Consider the following 25565-nt stretch of genomic DNA (forward strand, 5'->3'; position numbering starts at 1 on the left):
GCAAAGCTCTGTAACCCACATCTCCTTTGTCTTTTGCCATATGACAATGGCTGTAAAAGGCTGTTGTAGTTTCCATGGCAACATGTCTGTGACTAAAAATCAGGTTATGGGTTAGCAGGTGCATGAACATGCATGTTTCTATATATCTACAGATGTTTCACTATATTTTATCACCCCACATCAATCACACTCCCTCAGCATCTGAGGAAATATATCTGCAACAGGCATAAAAGTCACCTGTTACCACAACCACATTAGTTTAACTACGGTCTGATATTGAAAGGCAGAAAAGGCTATATCTTAAGAGAGATCTTAAAAAAAAATGCACAAACTACACACCCCCAAAAAATATTTAATTAATTAATCATTATTTTTATTACAGGGATAATGTATCCAAAAATTATGTGAACATTTAGTTTTATCATTGGAACAGATTTGGAGAAATGTAACATTCCATCACTTGCTCAGCAGTGAATGGGTGCCGTCAAAATAAGAGTCCAAACAGCTGATAAAAACATCACAATTATCCACAACTAAGCCACACTACTCCAGTCCATCAGTTAATATCTTGTGAAGTGATAAGCTGCGTGGTGTAAGAAACAAGTCCATCATTAAGACGTTTTATCTTTAAACCTTCAATTCTGGGCAAAATACGATACCATAATCAATAAAGCTTCCTCTAGTGAAAACTCCATCTCCTGTTGTCTCTCACATCAGAATCCACTCACATATTTGCTGTTTTTTTTCTGTTTTCACTCTGTGCTTGATCTGTGCATATTTCTCTCCTGATTCAGATTAAGTTTTCACTGGAGAAAGCAATATTATGGACTTTTATTTTAGCCAAAAGCAGCGAGACGTTTTTAGCAACTGTTTTAGCTCTCATTCTGATGGCACCCATTCAAGTCAAGTGAATCCATGTTTATTTAGTGCTTTATACAGAAAAAAAACAAGCAGCTTCACCATGAACAGGAACATACTCAACTCAACTTTGGAGACAATTTAGATTCTGCTGTGAAGCAGCTCAGAAGAGTCATTATTCAGCTCAAGTCAGATCAGTGTTGGTTCAGTTTAGATCAATAACAGTCTGAAATTCATCAATACTGTGACAAGACATTCAGCTAAAAGATATTTACTGCAAAAGAGCAACTGATTTAATGCTAAATATACTGGTGCTTAAAAGGTTCTGCACAGCGATGCCACAGAAGAACTATTTTTGGTTTTCTCTTTCTTACATTTTTGTAATCTGAAGAACCTTTCACCACAAAGAACCATTTGTAAAGCAGAAGCTAAAGGTTCTCTGTGGAACCTTTTAGAAAACAAAAAGGTTCTTCTATGACATCGTGAAGCACACTTATTGTTTTAAGAGTGTCCTCTGATGAAGAAACTGATCTACATCTTGGATGGCCTGAGGGTTTAGTACATTATCAGCAAATTTTCAGTTTGCGTAAACTGTTCCTTTAAGCAAATTTGTTCAAATTTGTTCCTGACATGTAAACTAAGGCTATAAAAAATTTACTAATGATAAGGCTAATCCTCTGTTTGCTCTCTCTGGAGTGTAAGATGAGACATGTCAGGGCTTTTTCTTCCTCAAAATGGCCACTAGCTGGTGCCTAATAAACATAAGTTGGACTGATAAAGAAACCTGTGAGACCTTATGAAGTTTTTCCAAAACACTTTCCATTTTGCTTTCATCAGTCTGTGTAGTGGGTGGGGTTTATGGGCATCTGAGGAGGGGACTTTTGTCCACTGGACTTGGGTTTGGTGTGTCATAAGTGACTAAAACTCAGAACTCATAAATGCAAAGTTCTAGTCCTACAAAGAGCAAGTCATGATGCCCTATCAGCATTTATCCTTGAGCAAGACACTTCCTTCAGATTACTGCAGGCAGGATAGAGGTGTCAGTCAAATTCTCTCTACTATTGCAAATATGCCTATAGCTCCAGAATGTATGTATTTTCCTTTTATAACTTTATGATTGTGGAGGAGAAATTATGTCTCTGGAAACTGTAGACTGAGAATATTCCATGAACACCTTCGGATTTTGAAGGAGGAACCTGACACATTTCCGGTCAGATGGCAAAAAGCAGTTCCTCAGAGTCTGGTGTGAATCAGCGGCATCTATTCATAAACTGATCAACCCTGTGAACCGATAAAGCTGTTGACATGAACAGGCAGAACATGTATCTGGATTTTAAAACTGTCTTCATTTCAGCAGCATATATAATGAGTGCTTTTATTCCAGTGAAACCGTGAGTTGAATGCCTGAGTTCAGTGGAAGATAACTGTAGTGTGATGTTGTGAAATATGTCTGGAGCCGTTCAGAGGGTAAAGCTCAGCTCTAGACAGATCTCTGAGTCAGCAAATCACAGATGAAGATGTCTGTGGTGCAGATAAATCTGCATGTACAACCATTTACACACACACACACACACACACACACAGAGAGAGAGAGAGAAAGACAAGCAAGGTAGTTTCATCCAATAAACGAATACAATCTCACTTTACATTGCAGTGCTGTTACTATATAGTTCTAATGTTCTAATTAATATGCATAAACTAATGTGTACATAATTTGTGAAGAAGCTTGTAAATTATTGTAAATATTATATTATATTTATTATATTACATTATATTATTTTAGTCAGCTGCCTAGGACATTAATTATAGATATTTTAATTATTATTATTTTAGTTCTAATGTGCCATTATTCTACTTAATAATGCACTTATTTTTGTGAAGATGTTTGTAAATACACATTATTATTATTTGCATAGTATTATTACTATATAGCTACATATTTTTATCGATGTTTACGATATTATATTACATTATATTATTATAGAGTTGGTTGACTGTAAAATCAGTCATTATTATATTAATTAATGTGTAATTATATGCAATTTGTGTAGTCCTTATTGATATGTTATTTAATTAATAATATAAAGGCCTATAGAACATTAATATCATCAAAAATTTCTGAGCAATGACTGGGCTAAGTATCTCTCTGTGCCTGTGGTCTCAGAAAATTATTTAATTTCAACTCATATATGATCATGCATAGCCTAGCTTTTGATTTGATAAGTAGGTATTTAATACCAACGCAGCAATGCAGGCAGTTGATAATTATTGCAAAGTAATTTTTTTGACAAAATATTTTTTTAAATACACTTTAGGCTATTATGGTCTTATATAAAAGTTAAAAGCTGCTCATGACCACTTAATTAATGTCATGTTTTTTTTTTTTTGTAATAATATTCAGCTGACTGATCGTGCATATACTTTATAGAGGCAAAGAGTAATTTTATGCATAATAGAATTTGCTAGAAGGACTGAAGCATCTGAGGTGTGCTCTGAAGTTTTGCACTGATGTGTGTGAGCCGTGTACATGTGTGTAGTCACCTTTGCAACTGGCGTCACGCATCGGCTACACACACACACACACACACACTTAGCGAAGATCTCTGTGCGCAGTGCGGAGCTGAAAACATGAGCAGCATTGCATTGATCCTCAGGGGTTGTGCATGATGCATTAGACACACACAGGCGTGATTTGACGGAGATCATGCGTGCGATGCGCTCGGGCGTCTCTTCGCGAGGAAAGTGTCTTCATGAGTGTCCAAAGTAACAGCAACAGCAGTGGAAGTTTGGACGGAGCGCCATCTTGCTCTCAGTTCTCGACTGGATCTCCGACTCCGGGCTCAGTTTCTCCGCTCGATATCTGCGCTCCGCGGAGGTGTAAGGAAGGTAAACCTGGCGTGAATGTCGATTTGAAGCTCGTTCGTGTGAAATCGGTCGGGATTGTGTTCGATTGACGTGTGATTTGGAGTAAATCTGGCCTTTAATCGAAGCGGTCGTGTCGGAGGCCGCTGATCTCTCGTCTGCTGTCTGTGTCTCTCCGTGTTTTTATAACAAGCATCGAGTCCTAAACACGAGCTGCTGTGTTTTAAACCGTTTGCGATGGAATTCTGTCGTTTTTTGTGTTGATTGCACGATTCATTTGAGTTGAGGATGCCCATGGTCACCTATTAGGGGACTCAGTTACTGGCCGTGTCTCAAAACCTTGCGAGATGACTACTTAGACAGCATTCTTTGGCTTCATAGGTGCTTTTCTTCATGATGCCCCAGAAAGCTGTCTTTGTGTCTAGGTAGGCATTTCCTTGGGTTTTGACATGCAGCTAGTCTCGTAAATATGAGTTGATGTTTTTGAGGTTTAGAGCACGTTGTGTATCACTCGTGTGCAATGCAATGGCTCAAAATGAGACCCGAGTCTGTACCTGATAAACATGAGTTGATGTCTGTGTGCTTAAGGATGTTTATCACCCGTGCATGCAATGCAACGGCCTGAAATACTTGTTAGGGAGAAACTAACTGGGGTTTCGGACATTGGCAGTATTCGATAAACATGAGTTGCTGCTTTTATTGGTATTTATTTACCTAGTACTCTATGCATGTCATGCAGTGGCAGTCTAGGTAGACAGATTAAGTGATATCGAGAGTATATATTAATATATATTTACTCATGCATGCATTGCAGTGGCCTATAAGGATTTTGAGACACAACCAGCCACATAATACATATGAGACGAGTTGATGCTGTGATTCTATAATTCTGTATTTGGCACTTGGCAGGTCTACATCTAAGATGATGTTTACGCTTGAGAATCCAGTCAACAATGCATGTAGGATGATGTGTAGGTAGACATCTCACTGGGTTTTAATAAGATGCCAAGTACCTGATAAACATGATTTTTATGTTTTCATGGTTAAATTTATTGAATTATTTATCTAGCACTCAATGTAAGTTATGCAATAGCTCAAAAATGCTGTCTAGGTAGGCAGCAGTCTAGGCTTTGACACCACTAGTACTTGATACACAGTAGTTGGTGTTTATGTGTGTGTGTGTGTGTGTGTGTTTATTTATCAGTATGAAATGCAGCAGCTCAGAAATGTTTTCTAGGTAGGCATGTCAAATTTTGGAGACACATGATAAACATGAATTTGTGGTTGTTTATTTCAGAAAAAGTAATATGCATTTGTTGGAGAGGTGTTGCATCATTGTTAGTATTCTCATTTATTAAAAAAAAGATTTTTTTTGAGTTGTTTTTTCTTTTCTTTTTTTCTGGAATTCGTCGTACGGATTCTTTTGTTTTTGATGAACCGAAGTTGCACTGGTTGTTTCCTGTGGTATCTATCATATCCACCAGAGACTCAGACCAGTCTGTGTTAATATGTGCTGTGTACTGATGAGTGTAATATCATATGTGTGTTAATGCATCACTCAGATCCTCCTGTCCAAGAATAAGTCCTCAGCCATGTGATGGCAGACTCTGCCTTTAATTTTGATCAATGTTTTGAAAGAATGGAACCTTTTACATGCTTGTGCTTTTTTTGCATAAAAAAAAGTGAATATTTAAAATAAATGCTGTTCTTCTAATTTCTAAATATCCAAGGATCCCATAAAATGTATTGAGGTCCACAAAAATATGAAGCGGAACAACTGTTTTCAGTGTTGATAGTAATAAAATAAGTTTCTTGGCATATTAGAATGATTTCTGTAGGATCATGTGATGCTGAAGACTGGAGAAATTCAGCTTTGCATCACAGGAATAAATTGCGTTTTAAAATAATTTCTAATTGAAAACAGGTATTTTAAGTTCTTATAATATTTCACAATATTTTTACTAATTTTTTTTAAATATTTTTTTTTTTTTTTAATACTAATTGATACATTTAAAAAAAAAATTCCAAAACTTAAGTAGCATTCATATTTACCCCAGCAATTGATTTCCAGCCATTTTTAGCATGGTTGGTTTCATCCTTTTTTTTTTTTTTTTTTTACTGTTTTTTTACTGAGTTACTGAAATTTTCAAGTTAAGCAATTATGGCTTTTATTCATTAAAATTAAATCCAATATCAAATATAAAAGCAGCTGTAAAAATGCATTTGGTTCAGCCATGGTGCATGAAGGAAATATAATAATATAAAGGTAAGCTATGTATTCATCGTCTAGAAGAAGTTTGATCATTATTGTTTTATAATATTTAGTGTGCATCAGTGCACAAACTAGGATGTGGCTTATGTGTTTCCTGGTCATGTCCACTCCACCTTCAGCGTGTTTGGGAGGTGTCTTTTTTAGCCCAGTGCTGTTTTCTTTGCTGCTCGGGTTATTTGCCGAAACAGACGTGGCCTTAGGTTTGTGTTTACTCATTCCCAGTGGTTTGATTGATCATCTATGTCCTTTATCTGGGCAGCTGTTCTCTTCCTGCCCTGTTGACCTTCATCGTTTCTTCACCCATCAACCATCTTGGGATCTCTTTGGCTTGGAGCTCTTTCTGGCACGAGTCTTATCATGGCAGTGGTGTTGGTGTTTATGGCTGGAGAGCACAAGTGAAGCGGAGCTGTTTTGTCTAGTCACTGTAACGGAGTTTTTAGACCAGATGATTTCTTTAGGCAGGTTTTATGATGATGTTTCACGTTGTTCTGATCGGCTGCTGATACTGTATTAGTCTCATGTGCTGCTGAAGAAACGGCTGCTGCTTCGATGATGATGATCTTCAGGCATCTGCTGGCAGATCATGTCAAACATGGAAGAAATGGTTCAACAAAAAATGTCATTCTAATCAGCATTTGCACAAAATGTACAGTACCATTCAAAAGTTTGGGGTCAGTCTTATAAGTCTCTTATGAACATCAAGGATGCATTTATTTGGTCAGAAATGCAATACAATAACATTTTATTTATGTGAATATATTATAAAATGTAATTTATTCATGTGATCAAAGCTGAATTTCTCCAGTCTTGGGTCACATGATCTTCAGAAATCATTCTAATATGCTGATTTGCTGCTCTAAGAAGCATTTCTGATTATTATCAAAGTTGACTGTACGTTCATATTTTTATAAAACATGTTGAACAGCATTCATTTTAAGTAGAATTTTTTTTTTGTGGCATTGTAAGTGTCTTTACTGTCACTTTTGATCAATTTAATGCATTCTTGATGAAAAAGTATTAATTTATTTAAATAAAAACACTCACTGAGCCAACATTTTTTAACAGCCGTGTATTTATGGTAGTCTCGTATTATCTGTAATATTGAGATCACAGTGATATTTACTTAAAACATTACATTTTTATATTAAATTGAAGATTGTGTCGTCAATGTTTACTGAGGCTAAAATAAGGTGATTGAGCTGTTCCGTCAGTGGCATCAGCTGATAATGAGCAGGAAACGTCTCAAAGTACTTCCTGTTTGTAATCCTCACTCCAGCAGGAAGAAGCTCTGTAGAAGTTTGCTGTGAAAAATGGATAAAAGAGTAGATGGAAAAATGTGGATGGTCAGATCTGTGAAGCACATCTTATTGTAATGTACACATATCGTTGACAAAGTCCTTTGCCTTTAAACCAGTAATATGAGTAGGTTTTGATCTTCTGGCTCTTTTAGGGTGGCATAGGATCAGAAAACAATGACTATATGGTCTCGTCAGATTCCAGGAGGGTGCGTCAGCGTGAACACACCCCTCCCGAACCTCAGCCCTGCTACCTGTGTTGAGATTGACATGTGCTTGTGTGTGTCTGTAGGTATGGATGAGCTGCATTCTCTGGATCCGCGCCGGCAGGAGCTTTTGGAGGCACGTTTCATCGGAGCAGTTAGTGGAAATACAGGAGGAAGCACGGGGAGCGCGAGCGGAGGACCTAAAGTAATGCACACACATGCAAACACACACATGCACATATGCTTAGTTTGTGTGCATTTGGGCTGAATGATGTTATGGATTATCTTTCATTGTATATATATATTTTAAATTATATATAATTATTATATTACTTTTGATTAATTTTGTTTCAAATATATGTCTGTTTACAGTAGGGATGTAATGGGAAGTCATGATTTTTTTTAACAAAACAAGATTTAAGACCAGTGATAAATTAAATGTATCCTTTTATTATTGCTTGGACAAAATACTACACGTTTCTTTGTGAAATTGAAATATAACACTATAATAATATACTAATACTGCACTTGTATGTCATTGCTCTTTTGTTGGTTTTGATTGCCTCTATTGTCCTCATTTGTAAGTCGCTTTGGATACAAGCGTCTGCTAAATAACTACATTTAAATATAATGTAAATGTAAATAATAAAACTAAATTTTAAAACAAGCCCCAAATCAAATAAATAACAGAAATCAAATAGATCTCTTCATATAAACAAAATAAGGCTTTATCTGTGCTCTTTCCATTTAAAATTAGAGGCAACCACTGCATTTTAACCATGATCCAAACAAAGATGCTGCATACGTGCAACATGAGCGGTTTTTAATCTAAGTTTGATTGTAGAATGTTAAAATTTGAAGCAAAAACAGAAAAATTTGACTTCGGTTTTGTGAAACTGCACGCAAAAAATATCTGCATGAAACAGAAACAGCAGATGAGCTGAACGAGACGCAGATTCACTCTCTGCCAGCAGGTGGAGCTTAAAGTGTTTCCTTGGTTTCCGCTGTAAACAAAGCAGCGCTGCACTTATGAACTTTAATATGCTTTATACAGAGGAGAGATGAAAAGAAAAAATACCATCTAAACTTTTCTAAAGACAGTAAGTTCCCTTCAGACATACTTTCATATAAACTCCTACACCTAATTGAATCGTGATTTGTTTAGCATCTCAACTGATTTGAATCGTCACATATTTGAATCGATTTTCATCTGGCTTGCGGTTAATCGTTACATCCCTAGTGTACAGGGCTGCACATCAGTGGTCCACAAAAAAACGGTGACATTTCATTTACTGACGCTAATCAGCAGCCCTAACCGGGAAGCACATATACTTACTAAGAAATAAAATCTTGCTGATTTTAAGTTTGAAAATTTTAAATTCTTATAAAAAAGTATATATTAGCAATAATGTAATCACTCTTATTCATTTGATTTTTTTTAAGTTATATTTAGTGGTTCACACACTATGTGCAGTGTGAGGACCAAACCAAATCTCCAGGTTCTCTTCTAAGAGAACAAGACCTGTGCAGTGACACTATATTCATGTTAATGTTGCTTCATTTAGTTTGATCAGTGTGAATATTTCATTTATATTTCAGTTCTATTGTGCAGACTCTCTGTAATGGTCATACCCTGGACCAAACCTGCTTTGATCTATCTATTTAGGGTTTGAACAATAACGAATGTTCCAGTCACAGTTTTGGCAGCCTGGGGTCATCTAGTGACAAGGAGTCTGAGGTGATCACTATAATCATGCATACTCATCGAAACATTGTGTTTATTGAACAGATCTGTGTCTAAAATGTGTGGGTTTCTTTTCCTGTAAAGAACTCTGACATAAAGAAAGGAGGATCGCCTGCATATTCCGTGAGTCTGACATTATTTTGCCTTATTTCAATAGGAATGATTCTCAAAAACATAGATGTAATAATGTTCCAAATCCATACAAGTTTTCTTCCATGGGACACAAAAGGTGCATATTTGAATACCTTGGTTGCTGCATGATGAAAGTGAATGGAAATGACAAATGAGAATCATTAAACTGGTCCATTTGAGTTATGAAGGTATTATGTGGTGATGTTGTTGATGTCAAATGTGACAATTCATAATGTCTTCTAAGGGCAAACCTTGTATGAATCACTTTTGTGATAGCTTGAGCATCTTTGTAATGTTGGATCATGTCAGCACCTGTCCATCCATATTCACTTTCGTTACATTGAAAATGGCATGCAGCATATTAATATAAAATTCAAATGGGTTTGGAATGACATGGTAAATGATGTTTTATATAAATGCAGTCTGGAAGTGTCATTGGTGAAAATTATACAGCTCCTTTGAGGCCTCAGTTCAGCTTGGAGCTTACCTGAAGCATTTACTATTGATTCTTGGAACAAGTTTTGATTGAAAAGAAAAGTCACACTTTTTTTTTCCTGTTTCCCCAAGACTCCAGAGAAGAAGCACTCCGAGTCATCCAGAGGAAAAAAGAGGAAGGTTGACAACCAGTCAGAGAGCAGCCAAGGTAATGAATGAAGTACATCTTAATGAGACATAATAAAGTAAGTTTTTCAACAATTAACCATCCTGGAATTTTGGAAACATTTCAGCTGAGAATAATGTGCTTCATGTTTATTAGGAAGTAGAGCGTTTAATGTTAAGCGCAGAAATGATGATCGAAAAGTGATTGTACCCAATGACCATGTTTTTGTTTTTTTAACCTCTCAGGAAAGTCTTCCGGCCGAGGGCCCAAGATCAGCGATTATTTTGATGTGAGTAAAGCTTTGTGTGGATGACTCTGCAATTAGTCAGCTCTTTATTAAATGTCAGTCATGTGTCAGAGAGCCTTTAGTCAGAGTAAAACTGCTATTTCATCTTCTAATGGGTGCTTGCTTCAGAAGATGCTTTGACTTGTAGAGTTGTGAAATCGCTGGAGCGTCTTTAGTAACATTGTGATGATGTCACATCCTGTTTGTATGTTGTGTGGTGCTGTTTTAAAAAAAAAAACTGAGCATATCTGCTTCCTGAAGTTCCAGGGAGGAAACGGATCCAGTCCTGTCAGGGGGCTTCCTCCGGTCCTGCGCTCGCCACAGAACTCTCACTCTGCACCCGGCTCTATCGTAAGTGCTCATCTTTCAGATTTGAGCCAGTGATTGTTTTTTATTTTTTAAACGTTGCTGTTTTTCACTCTTCAGGTGAGACAGAACAGCTCCTCACCCACCAGCCTGTGTTTCATGGATCCCACGATGAATCCAAAACAGCTGAGCAGCAGAAGTGTCCAGGTAATACTTGCATCACATGCTCTTCTTTCTGATTCTGTTAAACGTCACGTGTCAGTATGCAGTGCTCTGATAAATGTGCAGTGTATGTTTTATTTGCATTGCACACTGACTCAGTTAAACATCTACACTCTGACACTGAGTGTGTGTATTGCATGCTCTGACACTGTAAAAAGTGCCTTGCACACTGACACTGGATAACATGCACTGTACCCTGACACTGCAAAACAATCATTTGTTAAATAAGGTTTGCATAAGCCGCGTTTCCACCGAAATTACCCGGAACATTTGTACCAGGAACTTTTTCCCCCCCAGACCTGTTGCTTTCTGCGTTTTCACCGCGGTGTAAAGTACCGGGAAGATTAGGCAAATAGACTGGTGACGTAGGTCTGCGCGCGTTTCTCAATACAAAGTACGCTGATTTTGGACGTGCATTCTCGGTAGTGAGGACTTTGTGCATTCATCTCGGGAGTGTGATGTCCGCGACGACGCAAGTCCAGTAAATCTGCAAACAGCAGCATATATACTTGATAACTTCAGTCAGCTGACCATGGCTACTATTTTCCTCTCTGTATATTTACAATAAAACGAAATAGGATATCAAATACCACTGCCTCCTTTCGTTTTCATTTAAGCATAATAACAGCTGCAGAAATGTACTTAGTTCAGGGATATGTGTATATACAGCCATTACAATGAAACGAAATATTATATAGACTTGCCTTTTTTATTTTCATTTTAACATATAGATAAATTGAATACAGACCAAAAATAACCTGTTAGATTTACCCAAAACGAATTATGTTTTATGTTTAACCACTAAAGAGAAATCAGAGCCAGCGGCACACATCAGAAGGTCTAGCCGAGGAGAGGCTGCTTCTCGGCGGATACATGAGGACTGAGCTCCCGCTGATCGCGTCGAGCTGACCGTCTCTAAGATCGGTGAAACACATTTTTAAATAGGTGCTGTCTTTATAAATTAACCACAGACTTGAGTTTTAAACAACTACATTCTCGCCTGAAATACTTTTAAAATTACATTTCATGACACAATAAAACAGTAATATTTTGAACATGATCCGACTAAATTGTGGTTGAACTCAATCAATGCTGCGTGAACTCAACTCGCTTTGGCTTCTGCAATTTTCCTCTCAGTATATTTACAATAAAACTAAATAGGATATCAAATACCACTGCCTCCTTTCGTTTTCATTTAAACATAACAGCTGCATAAATGTACTTAGTTCAGGGATATACAGCCATTACAATGAAACAAAATATTATATAGATTTGTCTTTTTTATTTTCATTTTAACATATAGATAAATTGAATACAGACCAAAGAAAACCTGTTAGATTTACCCCGCAGCTGAATTATATTTTATGTTTAACCACTAAAGAGACATCAGAGCCAGCGGCACACATCAGAAGGTCTAGCCGAGGAGAGGCTGCTTCTCGGTGGATAGATGATCACTGAGCTCCCGCTGGTCGCGTGGAGCTGACCGTCTCTGAGATTGGCGAAACACATTTTTAAATAGGCGCTGTCTTTATAAATAAACCACAGATTTGAGTTTTAAACAACTACATTCTCGCCTGAAATACTTTTAAAATTACATTTCATGACACAATAACAGTAATATTTTGAAAATGTTGATATGAATAAACGGCCAAGTCCCGCCCCCGAAAGTTCAGGAACTTTGAAAAAGTACCACCTCGCCAGCAGGGACTTTCTGAGGGGCATTTTTTTACCCGGAACTTTATTTAGTTCCTGGTTCCTGTGGTGGAAACACACCGAGTACCAGGCCAAAGTCCCTAGTTCCTGGGTAAAGTTCCTGCGGTGGAAACGGGGCAATATACTGCCTCTGTTTATTTTGTTCACTGCATGCTCTGGCACTGTTAAAAATGATCACTGTACAGTGAACAGTTTTACAGGCATGCTGCATGTTAAAGGGTTAGTTAACCCAAATATTAAAATTATGTCATTAATATCTCACCCTTGTCGTTCCAAACCCGTAAGACCTCCATTTATCTTCGGAACACAGTTTAAGATATTTTAGATGTAGTCCGAGAGCTCTCAGTCCCTCCATTGAAGCTGTGTGTACGGTATACTGTCCATGTCCAGAAAGGAAAGAAAAACATCATCAAAGTAGTCCATGTGACATCAGAGGGTCAGTTAGAATTCAGTTACATCACTCGATGTAACTGGATCTTCTTGAACCAGTTCACCAAATTGAACTGAATCGTTTTAAATGGTTCGTGTCTCCAATACGCATTAATCCACAAATGACTTAAACTGTTAACTTTTTTAATGTGGCTGACACTCCCTCTGAGTTAAAACAACCAATATCCCGGAGTAATTCATTTACTCAAACAGTTCACTGACTGAACTGCTGTGAAGAGAGAACTGAAGATGAACACCGAGCGGAGCCAGATAATGAACGAAAGATTGACTCGTTCACGAGTCATGATCCGGTTGCATCAGTTTTCGGATCACCAGTAGTTCTTTCGTACAGTTCGATTCAATAAACCGGTAGAAGAAAACGGTTCACTGGTTCTTTTGCGCTCGACGTAATGGCATCATTTGCGATGATTGCCCTTGATTCAAGCCTTCGGTTTACCTGGGCTCATAAAATTTGCACACAATCAGCTCAGAATCAATCACCAAAAGAATCAGTTCGGTTCAGACGCTCTGTGTGTCAGTCTGCTTCACACTGAATCACACATGCGCAGTATCATCAGCTCCTCGATTCACGAATCGGACACGTCTGACAGAAACGGTTCTTGACTCGTGAACGAGTCAATCTTTCGTTCATTATCTGGCTCGGCTCGGTGTTCATCTTCAGTTTTCTCTTCACAGCGGTTCAGTCAGTGTACTGTTTGAGTAAATGAATTACTCCGGGATATTGGTTTGTTTTAACTCAGGGGGAGTGTCAGCCACATTAAAAAAGTTAACAGCTTAAGTCATCTGTGGATTAATGCGTATTGGAGACGTGAACTGTTTCAAACGGTTCAAAAGATTCAGTTTGATTTGGTGAACTGGTTCAAGAAGATCCGGTTACATCGAGTGATTCGTTCGCGAACCGGATATCACTAAACTGCAGTGAACACGCTCACAACAGATCCGGAAGAGAAGACAATGATGAATAAAGTCGTAGTTTCTGCTATTTTTGGACCAAAATGTATTTTCGATGCTTCAAAAAATTCTAACTGACCCTCTGATGTCACATGGACTACTTTGATCATGTTTTTCTTACCTTTCTGGACATGGACAGTAGACCGTACACACAGCTTCAATGGAGGGACTGAGAGCTCTCGGACTAAATCTAAAATATCTTTAACTGTGTTCCGAAGATGAACGGAGGTCTTACGGGTTTGGAACGACATGAGGGTGAGTCATTAATAACATCATTTTAATATTTGGGTGAACTAACCCTTTAAATGTAAAAAAATATGCCTTTAAATTATGCATTGCACACTGACACTGCAGAACATACACTGACTGTGTTTGCTGCCACTGTTGTGTATGTGCACTGTTACATGCTCTGAGGTTGTTAAATAAGCCCACTGGTACTGTATATGATGCACCGTTGACCGTATATCTGCTGATCACCGATGCTGTCATGGATATTGTTATTTGCCTTCTCCATGTTTAAGTTTCTTTCCTTCTGTTTTCAGACGGATTTGACACGGTTGAAACTGGCTGCACTTGAGAGCAATAAGAATCTTGACCTTGAGAAGAAGGAGGGCAGAATAGATGATCTACTCAGGGTGAGTGTCACCTGTCCTTGAGTTTTTTTTCTTTGTGGCATTTTTCGTTCAGACATTGAGTGGTTTTAATGTTTTCTCCCCAGGCGAACTGTGACCTCCGCAGACAGATAGATGAGCAGCAGAAGCTGCTGGAACGTTTCAAGGAGCGTCTGAACAAATGCACTACGATGAGTAAAAAACTGCTCATTGAGAAGGTGAGCTGTGTTTGATGTGCTGGCGCCAAGCTGCTTGTTTCTCATGTGTCAGGGGAGGTCGAGTGACTCTCGAGTGTGTTATCGTCTCTCTAGAGCACTCAAGAGAAGCAGTCCTGCCGTGAGAAGAGCATGCAGGACCGGCTGCGTCTGGGGCATTTCACCACGGTCCGGCGCGGAGCGTCCTACACCGAACAGTGGACAGACGGATATGCCTTCCAGAACCTGGTCAAGTAAGACACACTAAAGCTGGTTTTGAACACTACTGGAAAAAGTGCAAAAATCTACTTCCATACAATATCATCATTTTGCAATTGCAATATTCAATACCTGACCAGGGTGCTCATGTCCTGCTCTGTGTCATGTAAGTATTACCGAGATACTAAATTAAATTAAATTTATGCATTTTGCAGACGCTTTTATCCAAAACGACTTAGAGTGCATTCAGGCTATCAATTTTTACCTATCTATTCATACTACTATAGGTTTTATTAATATTATTTGTATTTTTATATTTTAGTTAAAAGTTGTAGTAAAACATTTTTTCTTATAAAAAAAGAAATTCAGTTTTGTATTAGTAAATAAACTAAGTGAAAATGAGAAATATTGCCTTGGCAGCTAGCTCAAATGAATTCGTAATAGGGATGATTTTTATGTTTATTTATGTTTATTTTTTTTTCAGTAGATGTTTATTTTATTTCAAGTAACTAAAATGTGTTTTTATGGTTTTAGCTTAGTAAACCCTGGTGCTGCTCATGCAATGTGACATGAAGCATAAAAGCTGTCCTTAATTTACAGAAATGATTATTATCATTAGTCTATAAATAAAATAAAGATGGGATGTTAGTGGAATCTAATTAATTAAATATATAATTTTTGTACAAACATTGAGGCAAACACCATCAGACACAGGGTTATATTACTATTATTGAGACACTGTTTTAATTTTTATTAATATTTAGAATTTTTTAATTTTAATTTTAGGTAAATTTTAAGCAATTTTAGATTTTTTTTTTTTTTGCAGTTTTAGTTATTTTAGGACATCAAGATAAACCAAATACGTTTTTTTTTTACTTTATGTACTAAAAATAAGTGTGATTTTAATTAATTTTATTTTAAAGTAACAAACATTTTTTGGGTTTTAGTTAACTATAATAACCTTGATCAGGCATGGCAGCAAAAACATTGTTACATATGTAAGAAAAGTGTGAGTAACTTTGAATGCAATGTAGATCACTTCCATTGTAAATAATAGTAGAGCAAGTCCTTCTTCTTCTTATTATTTATATATTTTATATCTGTGTTGATAGGCAGCAGGAGTGGATAAACCAGCAGAGGGAAGAGATCGAGAGGCAGCGGAAACTTCTAGCGAAGCGCAAACCTCCCAGCACTCCCTCCTCCCAGAGTCCGACCCCCAATGAGTCCAAACAGAGAAAGACCAAAGCCGTCAATGGAGCCGACAACGACCCCTTCCTCAAACCCAGCCTGCCTACACTGTGAGACATTAACACACACACACACACACACACACATACATTAGTTTACTTCCCGTTGATTTCTAATGGTAATAAAATGAGAAAATTAGGATTAATATAGACCAGGTCTGCACAGTTCATCATTTTAAGATCGTTATAGAAGGATGTGTGATCTATAGAACACCGAAGACTGTGATTGAAGGCTGTGTTATTCTGCAATGTTCTCTTCAAAAATGATTCAGAAACACACGGTGTTATTGAAATGCTTCTGTGTTGAATGTGCAGGCTGACTGTGGCAGAGTATCACGAGCAGGAAGAAATCTTCAAACTGAGACTGGGTCATCTCAAAAAGGTATAAACACACAATTCACACACACACACACACACACACACACACACACACACACACTCATGTGCATTAGGGTAGGATGTGTAAAAGAGAGTAACATGGAGCATTAGTGCTTCGACATAAGCAGTGTGTTAATATGTGCTAACTAGACATGTGCCGGTGTTCAGTAATGCGATATATCACGATTATGAATATGCACAATATTGTTATCGTGGGCACTTCTAAATACTGTGAATAATTATATATTACAAATTATTCAGAATTTGGAATGCATTAGTATTCCCATCAACTGTTCAAAATGCACAATGCTGCTGTATGCTGTTTGAAAGACCCACGTGCGCTCTGATGTGAACAAGCACGCATGAGAAGCACATGGAGGAACACGTGAGAGACGCGCAGAATGAAAGCACATTCACTCTGTGACAGCAGATGGCGCTAAACTGCAGGAAATGCAGCCCTTACCCTGGAAACCCCATTAATAAAGCAGCTGCACCACTTTCTAAAACATATTCAGTAAAGTATTCAGACTTAATAGGCTTTTTTTCATTTGAATCTGGACTACAACATGCCCAAGTTGTTTTTTTATTTAATTTTTTTTAATTCACATTTTACTTTTGGGCTTTATTTTTAACATTAGTCAATACATTAGTTAACATAAACTGCCAATGAAAAATTCTTCTGAAAATTCATTAATCTTAGGTATTCCAATATTTAATAACACATTATTAAAATCAAAAGTTGCAACTGTGTTATTTAATGAGCTAACCGGAACTAAGACTTGTATTTTTTAACAAAGATTAATAACTTCTGTAGCAAATGTAGCTATTGCTCATTGTGAATGTTAATGGTTAACTAATGAGGTCTTATTGTAAAGTGATACCTATTGGTCTTTATAATTCTTTTGCACTTTAATCTGTGTAAAACTTTATATATTTTTCAGTATTGCAGTATTGTATTTAAATGTTCTGTTATTTTTGTTCTAAGAAAAAAGTTATTTAACCTGTTATACTGTATTAGTTCTTTTAAACTAAATTTCAATACCGTGATAATTCCGTATACTGTGATAACAGCATGAGCAATTAATCGCAACAGGAAAATTTGATACCGGCATATCCCTAGTGCTAACGTGTGTGTGTGTGTGTGTGTGTGTGTTCAGGAGGAGGCAGAGATCCAGGCGGAGCTGGAGCGGTTGGAGCGTGTGAGAAATCTGCACATTCGAGAACTTAAAAGAATCAACAATGAGGACAGCTCTCAGTAAGCCCCGCCCACTTCAGATTAAATGTAAACTTCGTGCTAGACAACAATTAATCGTGATTTAATCGCATCCAAAATAAATGTTTTTGTGTAAATGATATGTGTGTGTACTGTTCATATTTATGTATATATATAAATGCACATACTTGTATGTATATATTTAAGAAAAATGTGTTGTTTATATGTATATATATATGTATATGTATATATGTATATGTATGTATGTATGCATGTATGTGTGTGTGTGTGTGTGTGTGTGTGTGTAAATATATTTAAAATATATAATGTACAGTGTGTGTGTGTATACATAATATTATACACAGTACATACACATATTTTATATGAACAAAAACTTTTATTTTGGGTGCAATTAATCATTGCCTAACACTAAATTAAATCTAATTGAAAATCTTAAATATGTTTTTTTTGGAGGTCTTGTGAAATTCTTAAAGGCATTTCAGTGATAAACTGTAAATGGAAAACTTGTTTTTTCTTCCTTTAGTTTTCTTTGCTGTTTGCATCATTATGCATCTTTTGAAATGGAATAATCGAACTCTGTTTGTGTTTGTAGGTTTAAAGACCATCCCACCCTGAATGAAAGATATCTACTCTTACACTTGTTGGGAAGAGGAGGTTTTAGTGAAGTTTATAAGGTATTTTATTTATCTATATATAATTGTATATTTTTTTTGTAAACAACAACAGCAGCTAGAAAGACAAAAAAAGGATGATTTTACCAAATGTATACAGACAGCCATAGAGATCAACTATTAACCTTAGCTTATATTTCAGGGAGTTTATTTTGTGAGACACTGTGGCTTGTTTAACCTGTTTTATGTTGTCGTGTGAAGGCATTTGACCTGTTTGAGCAGCGATATGCTGCTGTGAAGATCCACCAGCTCAACAAGAACTGGAGAGAGGAAAAGAAGGAGAACTACCACAAGTATGTTGGCCGTCTTTTCACTCTCACACTTTCTTTTATGGACTTGCTCATTTGTTGATTTGTCCTCTCCAGACATGCCTGTAGAGAATATAGAATCCACAAGCAACTGGACCATCCCAGAATAGTCAAACTCTACGACTACTTTTCCCTGGACACTGACACGTAAGTCTCTGTCACTTGTTCTGCTAAACCATTTCTAGTTTTCGCAAAGCATGCAGATATCGACTTCATGTGTTTCTGTTCTAGATTCTGCACTGTTCTCGAGTTCTGTGAGGGGAATGATCTCGATTTTTATCTGAAGCAACACAAGCTGATGTCTGAGAAAGAGGCTCGCTCCATCGTCATGCAGATAGTCAACGCCCTCCGATACCTCAATGAGATCAAACCGCCCATCATCCACTACGACCTGAAACCAGGTGAACGCAACACACACCATAAAGGAATAGTTCACCAAAAAATAAATGTTGAAAACGTACTCAGCCTTTGAAGATATGTTGCAGATGAATTCATTGCATTGCATCACTTGCTCAGCAACGGATGCTCTGCAGTGAATGGGTGCCGTCAGAATGAGAGTCCAAACAGCTGATTAAAGCATCATAATAATCCACACCACTTCAGTCCATCAATGAATGTCTTATTAGGTTAAAAGCAGGATATTTTTAAGATTTTTAACTTTAAACCTCTGCCTTTTATCAGCTGTTTAAACTGTTCGGCACCCATTCGCTACAGAGCATCCATTGGTGAGCAAGTGATGCAAAGCTACATTTCTCCAAATCTGTTCCCACGAAGAAACAAACTCATCTACATCTTGTGAAAAATTGTCTTTTTTTGGCTGAAGTGTTCTTTTAACTGCTGTATCATTCACTTGTGCAATTCATGTATAGATAGATAGATTGTTGGTGGTTATTTGTTATACAGATTGTATAAGAAGTTTGTTTTTGGTTGCTCAGGAAATATCCTGTTGGTGGATGGAACAGCATGTGGGGAGATAAAGATCACAGACTTTGGCCTGTCTAAGATCATGGATGACGACAGCTATGGCGTGGACGGGATGGACCTGACATCACAGGGAGCAGGAACCTACTGGTCAGTTCAGTGCACTACAGAACATTACTCCAGTGTTCAACCCTATACAAACACATTTTAATTGTGGAATCTGAAATGTAAGAATAGTTCTATGCTCTAAAGCTCCAAAAAGGACAAAAATGGCAGCATAAATTTGTTCATATGATTTACACACTTTAGTCCAGAAACTTTAAAGAACGTATAGCCCTGTTAAAACCTTGTCTACAATGAGTTAGTCAAAAAAATGAACTCTTCCACAGGAGAAAAAGAACAAAAACAGAATGAAATGACATGTGATAGATATAAATAAATAGGCCTATGTGATAAGATAAATAACAATAACAAATAAATAACAAATTAACAAAAAAAGTTTAATTTTATTTTTTATTTTTATGGCTGCACCACAAATTTAAGGAAACCAAGGTGGCTGAAAGCATATCTTATTTATTTTTACAAAGGCATAGTTTTGTTCTTGTTGTGAGTATACATGCATAAAAGTAAGTTTCAAATGTACATTTTAAAATGCTGTCTTACTCCTATCTTTATGACCAAAAATTATATTTATTGATGATAAAAATGACAAGGACCATTAATTTAAAGCATTGTGTTGTGTACGAATGCTATTATATATATAAATGTGTGTGTGTGTGTGTATGTGTGTATATATTTATGTATGTATATGTATAGCAGAATTCATCCATCAAGTAAAGGTTTTAAAAATAGCTTTGGAGAAAACAAAAAACAACAGCATTTGAGCTTTTTCTGTAATATTAGATCAGAAAAACCCTTCCCTCAAAAGAAATCATGACAGAAGATGTTGAAAGTGGACAGAAGAGACAAATTAAAATGCCAGGTGTGAACAGGAGTGTATCTTCCTCATCTACTTGTGATCTGATCAACCGAAACACATCTTAATACCAGGTGTAAACAGGGCCTGTATGTAAAGGGCTTTACAAGGTTAAATGTTCTAATGAAAACGAATTGTTCTGGCGTTTCAGGTATCTGCCACCAGAGTGTTTTGTCGTTGGTAAAGAACCTCCAAAGATCTCTAATAAAGTAGACGTGTGGTCTGTGGGTGTTATTTTCTTCCAGTGCTTGTATGGACGAAAGGTGAGGCAAATTTAAAAACCACTCTCTAACAGCAGCCACACACAGCTACTGACGTATAAAGCATTTTAAGATGACGCCGCATTGGATCTTTTGTTGTTCTGTAGCCGTTTGGCCACAATCAATCCCAGCAAGACATCCTTCAAGAGAACACCATCCTGAAAGCCACCGAGGTGCAGTTTCCTGCCAAACCTGTGGCGAGCAACGAGGCCAAGGTCAGTTTAAGGCATGCGTATAAATGTGTATTTTCTGAATGCTGATGACACATGTGACCCTGGAGCACAAAACCAGTCTTGAGTCTCTGGGGTATATTTTTAGCAATAGCCAAAAATACATTGTATGGGTCAAAATTATCGATTTTTCTTTTATGCCAAAAATCATTATGATATTAAGTAAAGATCATGTTCCATGAAGATATTTTGTAAATTTCCTACTGTAAATATATCTCAACTTAATTTTTGGATTAGTAATATGAATTGCTAAGAATTCATTTGGGCATCTTTAAACACGATTTTCTCAGTATTTAGATTTTTTTGCACCCTCAGATTCCAGATTTTCAAATAGTTGTGTATTGGCGAAATATTGTCCGATCCTAATAAATAATACATCAATAGAAAGCTTATTTAGCTTATCAATGGACAGCAATTTTCAGATGATATATAAATCTCAATTTCAAAAAATTACACTTAAGAATGGTTTTGTGGTCCAGGGTCACAAATGAGAAATCTTTGCCTTTCTATTACTAATAATATAAAAGCAATGAATCATCATGATGATAGTTTTTTTGTATACATTTTAATTCCTTTGTTTAACAGTTACATCTGATTATTAGGCAGACTCATGGTTCACGGAAGTTACTTTGAAGGTCTGGTACAAATATGACAGACTACAAAAATTAATGTGTATGCACGAGAAATCATTAAAAGATCTATCACTATCACTATCACATCGGAATATTTAAACCTGCTTTTGCGCAGCCATTGATCAGGTCCAGAGAGAGCAACACTCATCATGTCAGCTATGACACAGTCTACAGTAGGCTACATTTCTGTATTGCAAACATTCAATAAAAACGAAAGTATTAAGATAAAATTTTATTGTCCGCATAGAGATTCTGATGTTGCGGCAAAAGTTCTCTCCCTTCATCACCTCGGGTTGGAGAGCAAGGGGGAGGAGCTATATATATGTCAGCTGTAGGACACGCCTACAGAGATCAAAATGAGTAATTGAGCTTTGGAACTAATGTTACGCTTCAAAAATTATGTTACGTTTATGACATTAAGTGGTCAATAGTGACTTAAAATGTAGCTATTTGATGTCTGAATCATTCATTGAAGAGGTTCGTTCCAAAAAATCTTCATTCGTTTATTTAAAGTAATTTTTTTTACATGATGATTTCATTTAAATTAATATTTTAAAATACTCAACATTAAATAAAACAATAAATCAGAAACTCAAATAAATTGGCCTATTTTACTATTTTATATTATTTAAGTGTATTTTATATTATTTTAGTAATTTACATATTATTTTGTTTGGTTATATAATGTTTTGTTTGCAGCATTTAAGCCCCCCCCCATACTTCTATCAGTATTAGCACTTATAAATGATGACAGTTCACTGTTCATCGCTGTCAAAATAAAAGTCCCGCCTCGAACACATGGGCCAAACAGAAAAACTTATCGGGCAATCTCAATAATAGATGATATATCGGCTTTGCCAATGAGCACGTTTACATTCACACCAGTAAGTTGATAACTCACAAATATCCGCTTATCAAAATAACCAGTTTTCCCCATTTACATGCATATCAGTAACCTGGTAATGCAAGTGAGCTGCGTTTACCTGACTTTATTAATAAATATGGTTATTTCCCTTTAGTGATGTCAAAATATAATCATTTGTGTATCTGAGTATTCCATTCATTTGTCATTTGTGATGTTAAATTAAGTTTGCAACATGTCGGGAAACTTGCAGCTCGTATATTATCCTCTCATGTAGTTATAAGCACAGCATTGTGACTGAACCACTTCTACTTCTGCTGCACGAAATGAAAACACATTATCATTTTCTGAATCATGAAAAAGTCTGCTTTTGTGATATTTCCTTCTTTTTTTTTTACTGCAAGACATTTGATACGCTTAAATCTGCACTAACAATACGTTCCTGTCACGTATCACATATGCACACTTCAATAAGCTGACAAAAAGTGGATTGTGTTTACATCCCATGCAAACTTGAAGAGGCAAAAAAAACTACCTGTTGTGACCGGTTTATGACCATATGTGTGTTTTCGGCTTAAGCGTAATTGGTTTAAGAAGGTGCATGTAAGCGTGCTCATTATATCGGTCGACCACTAGCGGAAACAATGGTCTGAATTCCCTTCTTGTCCTCCGCAGGCGTTTATCCGCCGCTGTCTGGCTTACAGGAAGGAGGATCGCTTTGACGTCCACCAGCTGGGCAGCGACTCATACCTTCTTCCTCACATGAGACGATCCAATTCGTCAGGGAACTTGCAGGCCATGCCCGCAAGCCCCGCCTCTTCAGGAATCATCTCCTACTGATTAGCTGATCGATCTTGATTGACGGTTCTGATGGCGAGTTCCCTCCCTTCATCACCTCGGGTTGGACAGGAAGGGGGAGGGGCTATATATGTCAGCTGTAGGACACGCCCACAGCAGCCAGAGTGACTGGCATTGGTATTGGGGGCGGGAATGGCTGATGTCATTTCCTGTGTGGATCCAGATGTCAGTCAGAGCTAGAACCATTTGAAAATGGATATTTGTTTTCTACACAAGGCATTTTGTGGAGTAGATTTGGGAGGGTCGCGCTAACGTTTTAGCTTCTTGTTGATATCCTCCCTGAGCTACACCTCCCTAACGGGGTGTTTTGTTTTGTGTAAGTGTGAAATTTAGAGACTATTAATTGTAGTGTGATTGGAAATAGAAGAATGAGTGTTTAAATGTGACACAACCGTGTCTGTAAGAGAAATTGTGTGTGTGCGCGCGCCTGTAAATGGAGGTTTTACGCCACAGCGTTATATGTTGGCTGTTCAAAACATACGTGTGTTGGGCAGATTGCAAGTGTGTTTGTTACAAAAATGCTTTGTCTATTTTACTTCAAAATAACATGTATGTCAGTTTGTTTAAATAGGCTTAATATTTGCAAAATGTCTATGGGGGAATCTCACCAAAAATGTCCAGGTCACATTTCACCCCAAAATCAAAGGGAAAAAGGTAACTTAATTTACGTGAAAGAAATAAATTTTTTTTTCGTAATACAGATTTTAGCTGATTGTCAAAAATATATAATATGTAGTATTTTTGTTGTTTTATAAAAAATATATATTTGAATGTGTGTTTGTGAATGAACACCCATATATGGAGGGTGTTTATTTTACATCAGTACACACACACACATACACACACACACGCTTATGTATAAATATATTTGTATATATATGTTGTAGAAATTCGATTCCTGTAATAGTTTGGGTCATGAAAATTGTCTTCTGTCCACACACACACACATTCTGTGAGGGGAATGGAAAAACTGTGTGTGTGTGCGCACTTTCTAAAGTACTTTTTATTTACATCAGCATGAGTTAAAGGCAATATGACAAATACTATGTGCATATAAAATGTGTTCTTCATATTACAGTGAGCAATTTTCACCCAAATAAAATGGGGTTCTTCATTTCTTTAGATTTTGGAGTGGAAAATGACCTGGACATGTTGTTGAGCAGTCATGAGATTCACCTGTTTGTCCTGCATGTAGGAGGATTACCATTAAATCATCTCAGTAGAACAGACCTCCTATAGCAGCTGACAAACGTCACACACAAGTACATTAATGAATTAATCCAGCCTGTGCAGGGTTTCATATTTTCTCAGTTTGTTAGACTTTTGTTGTCTGATGCGGCGTCTTTGCTTCGCTGCACCCTGACATTGCTTTTAGTTTCGCAATTTACTCAAGATTATAATTCAGACCAAATATGAATTTTCTTTACCAGGAAACCGCATGAATAAATCTCCATCGTGGTTGTGAATGAGGTGTGTGTGTGATGTGAGTGATGATTGACAGAACAGACGGAAGGTGGGCCGGACCCTGCCCTTGGATATTAACCCCTTCATGCCAAGACCCAGTGCTGTCATGTTGCTTATCACCCCTCGCTGATCCTGGAGCCTGAGTCAGGCCAGCATCTCCGAACGACGCGATCGAACGCTCGAAGCTTCCAGAGTCTGTTTTCAGGGGATGAATCTCAGCTTTTGTTGTTTCCTCTCTCTAAATACTCTTAAAAACCCCAGAAGCAGTTTTCAGCTCAACATATGGCGATCCGTCTCCAAGTGCTGCTGCGATTGTAGAGAATGTAGCCAAAAGAGAAATAAAATTTTTTGAAAATATTTGGATGCATGTGCTTTCTTTCCCTAATTTCTTGTAATGGTAGAGCTGTTATTTGTTTGCTCTCAGGGTTCCTGCTGGACTGAATCAAAAGTCAGCCTGTATTTCACAGCTGAGTGATAATTATAAGGACATAGTATGGAGAAAAAAAACATTGAAACATTTTAAAACGGAGCATAAGCACTCGAATATTCACTATAGAAATGTCTGTGGTTTCATTTAAGTGTATATTTATCTTTTTAAATGT

General features: G+C 37.0%; 1 protein-coding gene across 2 annotated transcripts; it reads left to right on the forward strand.

Moving 5' to 3' along the window:
* Nucleotides 1-3403: 3403 nt before the first annotated feature.
* LOC132161583 (serine/threonine-protein kinase tousled-like 1-B) lies at nucleotides 3404-25320 on the forward strand. Of its 2 annotated transcripts, none has more exons than XM_059571734.1 (22): nucleotides 3404-3744; nucleotides 7580-7698; nucleotides 9160-9231; nucleotides 9322-9360; nucleotides 9937-10012; nucleotides 10216-10259; nucleotides 10524-10607; nucleotides 10683-10769; nucleotides 14441-14533; nucleotides 14617-14727; nucleotides 14821-14957; nucleotides 16035-16220; nucleotides 16485-16551; nucleotides 17705-17802; nucleotides 18374-18455; nucleotides 18654-18745; nucleotides 18818-18907; nucleotides 18992-19161; nucleotides 19696-19831; nucleotides 20809-20920; nucleotides 21025-21132; nucleotides 23317-25320. In XM_059571734.1, exons 1-22 carry the CDS (start codon nucleotides 3609-3611, stop codon nucleotides 23479-23481), a joined length of 2304 nt encoding a protein of 767 aa, XP_059427717.1. In that variant the 5' UTR covers nucleotides 3404-3608; the 3' UTR covers nucleotides 23482-25320. The 2 variants fall into 2 exon arrangements, with proteins under 2 accessions (XP_059427717.1, XP_059427716.1); XM_059571733.1 differs by having other exon boundaries at nucleotides 3405-3744; nucleotides 10518-10607.
* The last annotated feature ends 245 nt before the right edge of the window (nucleotides 25321-25565 follow it).

The sequence above is a fragment of the Carassius carassius genome, chromosome 17 (genome assembly GCF_963082965.1).
Source record: "Carassius carassius chromosome 17, fCarCar2.1, whole genome shotgun sequence".
In the NCBI taxonomy this organism is placed as follows: Eukaryota; Metazoa; Chordata; class Actinopteri; order Cypriniformes; family Cyprinidae; genus Carassius; species Carassius carassius.